Raw genomic sequence first — 11875 nt, forward strand, 5'->3', positions numbered from 1 at the left:
ATTCTACTTCTCTTAATGTCTCTCTAGTTGTCACCACTGATGGAATTCTCCTCACAAAATCTGGTACAATGACTGGCGGGTTAAGTGGTGGAATGGAAGCCAAGTCAAATAAGTGGGATGATAGCACGATCGAAGGTTAATCTGTTCATTGCCTTTTTGTCTCTTTGTTCAAGAACAATCTTATTTTCTTCCACCTGGATATTATTTATTTCATGCAGCTCTTAAAAAACGGAAGGATCAGCTGGAATCAGAAATGGAGAGTCTTGGGTCCTTAAGAGCATTACAAATAAAAGAATCTGAAACATCTGAAAAGATCACAGGGCTTGAAAAGAAAATTCATTATGCCAAAATCGAGGAGGTAAACATGGTTTTAGTTAACTTTTGAGGCCATTTTCATTTTCATTTTTTGTTGCCATAGTTGATTGATTTGGATAAGATTAACTTGAAGTTGAGAACTCTTTTTGTTTCCGGCATGGTTTGAAATCTCGTACCGTGCCGGGTGAAACGGTTGAGACGTATCATTCTGGTAAATCGTTGAAACTCAATACCACGCAACACCAATGTTTAAAATCTCGAGTTGTGTCATAGTTTTGATCATTGATTGAAAAGATAATATATTGTCCCGATACTCGAATGCATGATATTGGTGACTGATTGGAGGTTGACAGAGGAAGGAGATGAAGTGAAGGAAGGAGACATTATCTGTGTTGAGTGAGTTTAGTTTCAATAATTTTCCAAAATAATATGTTTTGATTGTTTCATTCAACATGGTACAAGATTTAAAATCATTCTTGGTACAAACAATGTCTCCTTAGTTTCAATAATTTTCCAAAATAATATGTTTTGATTGTTTCATTCAACATGGTACAAGATTTAAAATCATTCTTGGTACAAACAATGTCTCCTTAGCATGCTTCATCTCCTTCTTCAACTCCAATCCATTATTGACACCGTGCATAGAAACATCAGCACAATACCAAAATAGTATTGTTCCAATCAAAGACCGAAACTTTGGCACGGCTCGAGATTTTGAACCTTGGTTTTTGGATCATTAGCTGGTATTATGGTCTGCCTTTTCGAGGAAAAAAGTTGTATTCACCTAGCTAGAGATATGTGAACACTTCTGTACCTTTTTTTGTTTATCACATGTCTTAACAATATGTCGAAAGGATAACCGGTGTCGTATTATTTAATTTGAGAATTGATGATATAAGAAATTGTGGCATTATATTGTTATGAATGTGAAAGGTAATAACACCAGTAATGTGTGCTACAATTCTTTCTAGTTACTGATCACTACTTTTTTGGATAAATGAATTCCTAATTTGCATTTTCCCTAATGCTGAACTTTCAATTTATGGAAGTTGAATTTATTCTGTAAAAGTATACTTGGAATTCATTCTATAAAGTATGCTTGATAATCTCTTGTCATGTTTCTATGGATGTTTGTAGTCATTTTAAGTTCTTGTGCTAATTTAAGTGTGTTGCCTATGGGTTGTGGTAGTCATTGTGAGTTTTTGCTAATTTAAACTTGTTCTTTGCCATTTACATCTCTCCATCTAATATAGGCTTGCTTTTGGGGAAAAATAAATGGCTTAGTTCATTTATTTCCCATATGTTTCAATGTTGTACACAAACTTAATAAGATCGATAATCAAGTACACCTTTTAATTTCACTGATGCATTGCTGACATGGCAGACGGAATACTATTGCAGCAGCATATATTAAAAAATTATAATTCCTTAATTATGTTTATAAACAAATGATTTTGTATTATTTTCTTTCTTCTTTCCCGTCCTTCCTTGAGCCCTAGCTGCTAGTGTTGTATCCCCTTTTACTTTTCCTCTTGGCCTCCTTTTCCTTTGTCTATTTCCCATATCTTGCCACTCACCACATCTTTGCAATAGTACTCAGGTAACCTCTACTACATCTTGTTTCCTTGCTATCACTCTAATGCTGTCTTTACTCAAGGGAGCAGATTGTGGAGGGGAAGACTGTACGTTGGATGTAGATCAACTATGGAAGGAAAAGGAAAGAGATAATCTATCCTTAGTTTACCATGTTAGGAGCGGAAGAAGGGAAAGAGTTGGAAATGTCCTATTATGCCCTCGATCTTCCTTGTCACAAAACTAGGGTGTGTGGTGTAGGTCATATGTGTGCCAAGAATAGCAATGACAGGCTTGGGAGGAAGCTCATGGAGAAGGACGATACTTGGGTGAGAATAAGGATTCACTAACGTGGAAGGATGGAAAGAGGCTTCTGTTCACGAATGGATTAGAATATGGCCAAAAATCAATGTAGATGGATTCACAATCCGTCCTTTGGGTACTCTGCATTTGGTAAATGGCCCACACGTTTCGACTCCCATGCCATTTGTGCAATTGGTTAAATAAAATTTCCAAAGGGAGATTCTTATTTTACCATGATTTTGCAAGCCTAGCCTGGAGCTGAAATTCCATAAAATTGGTTCTAATGCAATTGGTAAGGGGCTCTTCGCTCTTGTAATCTTGCAATTCACTTTGCACTGGATCTTAAGCAAAGCGTGGACCAGATCTAATGACTTATGTAATTCAGTAAATTTGTCTCCTCTCTCTTCAACAAAGCTGGACCTACTCATTACTTGAAGCAGATCAGGATTTTAATCCATCAAAAGACCTAGTCCATAGAAAATATAACCCAACTTGGGGAAGATGGCTTGTCATTTTGCTTGTGCAGGGAAGGGTCAACACTGCTGTTTCTTGTCTTAGATGAAGGGCATCTGGATCTTAGGGCTGGGTGTCAAGCAAGGCAAAAGTAGCATGCTATAGGTCTACCAAAATTGAGGTATGATGCAGAAGGTTCTGTATCTTGGGTGATAGAACTGCCTCTATGAGATCTCCACTGCATGGCGTTATGAGGGTGTTGCAGGACAAAGCCGTTGTTAGTTGGTTTTTAACTTGGTGGTGTCTTGCACATGAAACTGAGGTTAACCTCTCCTATATCCATCACATGGAAGCAAACATAAAACTCACAGCTTGCTTCCTAACTCACATCACTTGATTTGGTTGCTATTGTTCGAAAATGACTGATGCAAGAAGATTCTCTCATTCCATGACTTATCCCAATTTTGCTGGCTACTTTTGGGGAGAATATAAAAAGGGCAGCCTGGTGTACGAAGCTCCTGCCAATGCAGGTTCCTGGGAAGGGTGGGACCACATTGGATCTATTGTATGTAGCCTTATCATGTATTGCAAGAGGTTGTTTCCGCGACTCGAATCCATGACTAGAAGGTCACAGCAACAATTTTACCGTTCCATCAAGGCTTCCGAGATATATCTGTATCTTATTCTAACTTGTATCTATTCTAATTGGAATTATGTCAGTGCAAGTGCAGCTCCTAGTGACTAACCAAAATATATTGCTAGACATATGTAGAAATCACGTCTATTACTAGATGTTTTGGTAGCATTATTTAATGAGTCTTGAAAATAATGAGATTAATCTTAGTACAATCATACAAGAACCAATGCTCCCCTATGATGTATGTCCTTCATTTTCGTATTAGCAAATATAATCAGAAGTCATGGTGCTTGTTAACTTTTTTGAATTTTTTGTTTTCTGAAATTTTAATTAAATTATATTTAGAGGTGAACAAGCTAAGTGTAAGGGGAATATAGATTAAATCTCATTATTTTGAGTTTGCTGAATAAAGAACAATATGGTTTTGGTATTGAGTGGTCATGAAGAATGTCAACGCATGAGAAGGTACCAAAATTGTACCATTCTGACAGGAAATCAAAATTCAGGTACAAAACAATACTTCAAAGCTCAATTACACATAGTAACTCATGTACTTTCTCATTGACAAGTATTCCTCTTTTAAAGTTTGCTATCACCTCATTATCTTCCCCAAAAAAATGTCACATTGGAAAATTGGTTGGTTGTAGAATGATCTCTGAATCTTGCCTTGGCATTTTAGTTGAATGACACCAAATATTTTGGCTGAAGAATTTTCTGTTAAGTTTTTTTTGTTTTTTCAGGTAGTATCTGTATTTCATGTTCAATGTTTTGCTTGGTTTTTTATGTATTCTGTTCTTTGCTGGATGTTTATATTCTTCTCATGTTAAAAGATCACATGCAGGCAAATATTCATGAAAAGCTTTCGAAACTAACTGATGAAAAGCACAATATCAGAGAGGAGATTGATCGCCTAAAACCTGAGCTTCAGAAGGTGATTTCTATTTCCATTGCCCCCTTGCCCATATTAGGTGTTTGCTGCTGATCTATCTTGTTTATGCAGTTGAAAAGTGCTATTGCTAGAAGATCTGAAGAGATCCAAAAGCTTGAGAAAAGGATCAATACAATTGTTGATCGAATTTACAAGGATTTCAGTGAATCTGTTGGAGTGAAGAACATTCGTGAGTATGAAGAGGAACAACTTAAAGCTTCTCAAGAAATGTATGAGAGAAAGCTTAGCTTAAGCAATCAAATGTCAAAGTTGAAGTACCAGTAAGCATTCAACTCTATACATTTTATTTTTCAACATATCGATCCAAATTTTCAAAGTTAATCTACCGTTAATTTTTCGACTCTATCTTTTTTACTAACCAGATTTTATATGTGTTTTTTTTTTGTCTGATTAGCCACCAAAATTATGTTATTCAATTGTAACATTTTTATGTTTTATCATGCCTATTACCTGTCGTTCATCAATGATCATTTAAGGCTGTACATTTAGTTACTGTATCATAGGCCAAGCTTACCCAGCGACTTGAATTGATCTGCTACTCTTGTGGGCTAGAACAAAAGTGTGTTAGAATCACTTGATTAAGGTTTTTTTCCTCTAATTGATCATCAAAATCATCTCTTTTTTTAGTTTTGAAATTCATTAGTTCTTTGCTGTCTTATTACCAATTTTTCGTTGATCATCACTAAATGCAGTGTTTTGATATGGAGTAGTTGCCCTCATTGACTTAAATTTCTTTTATTCTCTTGTAGGCTAATAAAAAGGGCGGGTTTTTTTTTTTTTTTTTTTTTGACAATGTTTTTGACCGTTTGGCCATCAAAATCATGTTTTCAGTTTTACATCCATTTGTTCTGTATTATATTGCATTGTTTCGAATGGTTCATCAATGGTCACTGAACATGGTGCATTTGGATAGTAAGTAAGCTGAAGTTATGTCAAGTGACTCAAATTGCTTTGCTTCTCTTGTAGACTAGAGTATGAACAAAAGCGGGATATGAAGGCCCCAATTGCAAAGTTGGAATCCTCAATTGATTCTTTAAAGGAAGACTTGAAAGATGTAAAACAGAAAGAATCTAATGCGGAGAAAGCAGCAGCAGAAATTACAGACCAGATGAAAATAATAGAACAAAAAGCTGATGGTAGCCTTACAAGTTTTATTTCTCTATGCAAATGAATGTCCAAGTATTTTAGCATCTATGTCATCTATGCTAGTGGTAATTACTTTTGTTGCTTGTTTGCTCTAATTTTCTTATCAGGATTATAATATTTAGGAACCAGCAAATCACTCCCTTTTGGTTACATTTATTCCTATCCAAGTAAAACGAAATGCATACATTAAGTTGGATTTGTTTGACCTCAGGAAAAAGATCTGAATCACAGAATGAATCTCTTCTGATGGATTGGAAGGGCTTCCTAATTTGTCTCTCTGGTTCGAAGCTTGTCATTCTATCTAATCTTGAGAGTGACTCCTACAACTTGAGGGGTAGATTCAGTTTATTATGCAGAATATTCCACATGGTATCTTTAAAATAAGAGAAAGGCAGTCTGAAAAAGTCACTGTATGATTTTGCATCGCCTTTAAACATGCCATGCCACAAGATAATTGTATCAACTTATATATATTATTTTTTTTCAAACAAATAGTGACAAAAATATTCATCCATGAGGTCTATGAATAGGATATACTGCCCCTTATGCAGCATGTCCATCAAGCAGAGCCTTTGTCCTATATGATAGGGTGAAAGCCATTAATACTAGCTGGAAATAATTATAATGTGAACTCAGGCATGCCCTTTAGTTGTGAAATTGAATACGTTTTCATTTATTAGATCTTTTTGTTTCTGATAAATTTTTTTATGGATACTGAGTGATTATCTTCAAAAGGAAAATGTGTCTGCATCAGCTTTCAGAACTTGAAATTTTCAGATCAAGATTAATTCATTTTGCAGTTACATTTACATTTGAATCCAACATCAATTTACAAATGTCCAAACAAAATGTTCATTGTACCATGGTTTGAAATCTTGAATGGGGTTTTGATCCCTAGCCGGAACAAGACAGTTTCATGCCATGCTGAGCGTGTGAGGTGCAGTACCAAAGGCATTGAGGAGGAGAAGAGGGTAAGGAAAGGAGAATGAAGGATATTACCTTCACCATTTCAGGATGCAATGATGAAGTTGAGAGAAAGCAAACAATATTTTGGGATGACGTGACGAAACCGAGAGAAGACAAACAACAATAGGAAGATTCTGAACAAAAAAGAGAAGTTATTTTGCCAAACCCTTGCTTGACCTTACATGACCTCACCAATGCTTGCATGATCCTCCCGACGCCATGAAAGTAAGAATGCGACCTTATCGATGTTGCAGAAACTCATGCAAGGCATTTGACCGTCACCATAATGTTCACCCACCGTAGTATGGTAATATCGTGAATGTTACATTGGTGCTGGGCGGAACAGTAAATTTCATCTAAGTTAACCGACTTGGTGTGACATTTTAAACCATGCTTTATTCTAATCAGTGTCTCGAGAGTAGATATCTAAATGCAATGTTGGCGTATGCTTAAGATTTTGATAATTTCTAGTTTGCTTATCAATTTAGGATGACAACACATTATTGATTTTCTTTTCTTGTAGAGTGGAAGGTCAAGTCAGATGCGTGTGAAGATGCTATTGACGAACTAAAAAAAAAGAGTGACAGTTTCAAAGGAACTATTGGGAAGCTGGAGCGAGTTATAAATTCTAAGGTTGGATGATGTTTCTTTTCCACTTTGTCTTTCAATTTCCTATAAAGATATTGCTCTTGAAATGTTATGGGGAAAAAAAAATGATTTTCGTTCATCCTTAACATCATGGCAGTAAATTAAACTTGTCTATTGATGTCATACTAAGAAGGCTTTCTTTTGCAACAGGAGGCACGACTTGAACAGCTTAGATCTAGTAAGCAAGAGGTGCTTGATAAGTGCGAGCTTGAGCAGTTGAAACTCCCCATGGCCAATGATGGAATGGAAATTGAATCTTCTAGCACACAACCTGTCTTCGACTATACTCAGCTGAGAAGAACATATTTGCAGGAGATGAGAGCTTCTGAGAGAGATAAACTTGAGTTAGATTTCAAGAAAAGGATGGACAATTTGATGGTTGAAATTGAACGAACCGCTCCTAACTTAAAAGCACTTGATCAGTATGAAGCACTACAAGAGAAAGAAAAGGAAGTAATTGATAAATTTGAAGCAACTAGGAAAGAAGAGAAGGAAATATCTGAACGATATAACTCTGTTAGACAAAAAAGGTACACATTTTGTATGCAGAAAATGAATGCCATTGTAATTTGAGTTCTTTAGCAAGTATTATAATTGGCTTCTGCAGCATATTGTTGAACGACTTAGTTATGTGGTCTGATATGTCTGCACTATGTGAGGCAAATTTACAAAATTAGTTTGTAGCTAAGGCATTTGTGATTGAACTTCTAGTTACAATTTAATTATTTTTTTTTCATTTAATATCCAATGCAAGTATTGTCTAGTGGAGTTTTAATTCTGATGAACAGATCCATAATAAATGTTAATGTGGGGAAATTATTCTAGGTTTTTACCCCCTTAGGTTATGCTTTATAGTTATTCCTATATTTCCTTATTACAATTTTAAAATCATACCCATATACGTGCATAATAATGTAAAATAAATTTCCAACACTTTTCTCTCAAATTGGATAAAAAAATATTAGAGAACTCCAACTAGACTTGATAATTGGAGCTAAAAAAAGACGGAATGATGCCCACAAATTGCACTTCTAGAACTATCTCTTTGTGCTTTCTCTAGGTCGGAGATAAGTGTAAGGAACTAGGACGCTAAACACGCGAAAGCGCAGCGGAAAACATCTAGTTCCTTTCCAGAAGATCCATGCGAAAGGAAACCATATACTAAGTCCTAATTTTTCTACATGAGAAAGTTATACCTTTGTTGCGTGTCCTTCGCAATCCCGACAGCAACGTTTCTTTAGATGCGGATCTTAGCGCGATCAAGTCGCCACACCTCTATGGTATCCACACGAACAAGTCTCGTTTGTCTCACAAACTCACAAAGTGGAGAATGAAACAACCAAAGGTTGTGCTAGCAACCCTTCTTGGAAGTTTCGGCCAAGTGGAAGAGAGGAGGAGGAAGAAGAGCAAGAACACAAAAATTCATCATGAAAATGAATCCAAAAACTCCCTTTTATAGATTCATGAAATTGCCTCATGCCTTAATGTCAATTGCCTTGATTGACATTAATATTTGTCTTCATCCAATGAATCCAATGCACCCTATGCATGAGTAATTCAAATGGTTCACTCTTCATCCAATGAATCCAATGCATGAGCAATTCAAATTGTTCACTCTTTCATCCAATGCATCCAATGCATGAGTAATAAAAGTTGTACACTCCTCTTTCTTCATGAATTCAAATTCATGAAATCATATAACGAGTCCAACTCATTAATCATCAAATATGAAATCATATAATGAGTCCAACTCATTAATCATCAATCCAATTGATTCAATGAGTCTAATTTGAATTGGACTGAATCCAATAGTTGGATTTAATTGAGTCTTACTCAATGAGTCCAATTTGAATTAGACTTAATCCAATGATTCATCATATGAATCCATCTCCATTGACTTGTTCTTTGTGTGTGACCCAATAGGTTCTCGTAACGTTGGCAATGTATCCAAATCAACATTTAGATACATAAGCAATGAGTGACATCTAGCAAGGCATCATTGCTACCCAAGTGACGAGAATGTCGAGATCCGACTTAACCTTTCCGTGGCTATTATCTTGTATGACTCAATCCTTCTATCCTCGATATCTAGATTGATCAATGAGGCATAGATCGTGTCATCCTCTTATCAATCTTTATGTTTCTTGATCTCTAAGTAGACACACTCAATTAAATAAGCTCAATATCATATATTGACTTATTTAAGCATGGTCATGCATTCTTGTGTCCTACTAATCAAGGGGTCATAGATATCACTTCCGTCATATAGAAGGGATATATCTCATCTACATCACTCACATCCCTCCGTATAACTTATTGCATACCTAGTGATCGACTTTATAGTCCACCCTGTTACGGGTGACGTTTGACGATACCAAAGTATACAACTTCTTATGTAGGGAACTGTAGTGATTTCAGGTCTAAGGACTATTTATACCAATAGTCATATGAGAATGTTTATGACACTCATATGACGATCCATGAAACATTCTCATGACGGGTCATTTAGTACATATTCTCTAATATATACCCATGTGTCAACCTGATATCTCATATCCATGACTTATGAGATCAAGTCATCCGTTGACCTACATGCTAGTCTTAACGCATGAATATTGTCCTTGTATATTAATGCTCGACTAGGAACAGTTAAGAGTAGTGTTCTATGTATATCTACAATATCTCACTATCAATTCAACCAATTGATATGTTGTAGATTAGAACCTCCTACTCTAGGACATTATTATACTTATTCGTTCGGCACTGAATTGAAGTAAATATAATAACCAACTTTGCTTTTATTAATAATAAACATGATACAAAAGGAGCCATTTACAATCATCTCATAATTGGTACTAGGGCTAATACTAACAATAAGTACTTTGCTTGCAGTTTAATTATTTACAGGTTTAAGTTTTTCTTCCCCTCTAATCAATCACATTTTACCAACCTGTTGTACATTTCCCCTTTTTTGAACTTTTCAGGTATGAACATTTCATGGAGGCCTTTGATCATATATCTAAAAGTATAGACAAAATTTACAAGCAATTGACGAAGAGTCAAACACATCCTCTCGGCGGGACAGCTTATTTGAACCTAGAAAATGAAGATGAACCTTTCTTACATGGAATCAAATATACAGCCATGCCCCCTACCAAACGGTTCAGAGATATGGAGCAGTTATCAGGCGGTGAGAAAACTGTTGCAGCCCTTGCCTTGCTCTTTGCAATTCACAGGTATTTCTCATCAGCAATATTCTGATTTTCTGAGCAGCAAATTTTTGTGTTCTTGAGATGATGACTTGATTTCACTTGCTCCTGAGTATGCTGGTTGTTGCTTAGTACCAACTAATCTCGTTACTCAACCTTTAGACAATACAGAAAATTGTATGGTTCTATATGAAAACTACTCGATTTCTTTTTAATGCCCGTTGAATTATTGGTTCTAAAACATAATTATTTTTGAGGTAATGTGATTATTTTCTGCTCTGATGGATAACTTTGTCTAGCTGTATGTTCTTAAGATTATCTTGCTCCAGAACTTTCAATATTCTTGTCTAAGAGATTTTATATAAATTTATGCAACTCGATGTGGACCTTTTAAACTAATCATTCTTTGATTTAAATTAAATGTCTACAGTATGCCAACTGCTAAGCTAGTGGTCAAAACATTCTTTTTAAGCCCTGGTAATGCAGAATCACTGCAATGCAAAATTCATTCTTATCTTTTTCTTAATGTTCAGTTACAGGCCATCTCCATTCTTTATACTTGATGAAGTTGATGCAGCTTTAGATAACCTGAATGTTGCCAAGGTTGCTGGGTTCATTAGGTCCAAATCATGTGATGGTGCTCGGAGCAGCCAAGAAAGTGATGGAGGATGTGGTTTCCAGAGTATCGTGATTTCACTCAAGGACAGTTTCTATGACAAAGCTGAGGCATTGGTTGGAGTTTATAGAGACTCTGATAAAAGGTGAGTCTACTTTGTAGGGTTTAGTAATTTAAATATATATCAGCAAGCACATCTAACTCAGTTTTTTGTTGTCCTAAATTGCCATTTCAGCTGTTCAAGAACTTTAACATTTGACCTAACCAAGTACAGGGAGTAATGAAGCTTCGTCAGGAGAGCTTCATCGTGGCTGCTACATGCCTATTTGTTTAAGATGATTGACCCTGATCCAACACAAATTGTTAGTTTCTGATGAATATATTGTAAAAAGGTAGAATGTCCTTGCGTTGTTTGCCACTTTGTTGTCCATTCGTCCATAGCTACATGTCTTCTCGTCTAACCATTTGGAAGAGTTTCTTCAACACTAGCGGTTAGGATGTCTTAGCTTTGTTTGCTACAGATACTTCTTGTTCATAAGTATGCAAATGTTGATTTGGGATTTTTGATTTCATATTTGAGGGTGGTTGTTTACCTCTAGCAATTACTAAAGTGCATGAAAATGTTGCTAATAACATTTTCAATTTTGCTGTTTGGTTTTATGTAAATTCAATTGGGTTTTCAATAGTAAGTATACTATAACGTTCTAGCCAGCAAATTTGCCTTACATATGAATAAGGTATTTAATATTGGATACCGCTATTTTTTTTTGAAATAATTATTTTTATTGATTACATTGTCTTCTACAACCTTATGAAGGAATAACTATTTATTTGGAAATAACGTGCCCACATATATATATATATATATATATATAAGAAAAATGATGTGTCGATCAATCTTCGTGTCAGACTAGTGTACTTGTTTGGGTGTGTGGTGGCATTAGGAAATGGTCCATGCACTCGGATGTCTGTGAAAGTCACGGATGGAAGTTACATATCTCTTTTCTCTCTGTATATATTTTAAAATTGTATATTAGTTAACTTATCGGTAAAGTAGAAAA

At 35.6% G+C, this 11875-nt stretch overlaps 1 protein-coding gene across 1 annotated transcript in view; it reads left to right on the forward strand.

The window, feature by feature from the left end:
- Window positions 1-11416, forward strand: part of LOC121993270 (structural maintenance of chromosomes protein 1-like) — a 35244-nt gene extending 23828 nt beyond the window's left edge. Inside the window, exons 9-18 of the mRNA XM_042547998.1 lie at window positions 28-135; window positions 219-358; window positions 4122-4211; window positions 4281-4489; window positions 5196-5365; window positions 6865-6974; window positions 7140-7519; window positions 9974-10225; window positions 10732-10959; window positions 11050-11416. Of these exons, the coding sequence (XP_042403932.1) occupies window positions 28-135; window positions 219-358; window positions 4122-4211; window positions 4281-4489; window positions 5196-5365; window positions 6865-6974; window positions 7140-7519; window positions 9974-10225; window positions 10732-10959; window positions 11050-11095 (1733 nt within the window). The 3' untranslated portion in view covers window positions 11096-11416. The remainder of the gene's footprint in view (window positions 1-27; window positions 136-218; window positions 359-4121; window positions 4212-4280; window positions 4490-5195; window positions 5366-6864; window positions 6975-7139; window positions 7520-9973; window positions 10226-10731; window positions 10960-11049) is intronic.
- Window positions 11417-11875: the final 459 nt, after the last annotated feature.

The sequence above is a fragment of the Zingiber officinale genome, chromosome 6B (genome assembly GCF_018446385.1).
Source record: "Zingiber officinale cultivar Zhangliang chromosome 6B, Zo_v1.1, whole genome shotgun sequence".
NCBI classification, from domain to species: Eukaryota; Viridiplantae; Streptophyta; class Magnoliopsida; order Zingiberales; family Zingiberaceae; genus Zingiber; species Zingiber officinale.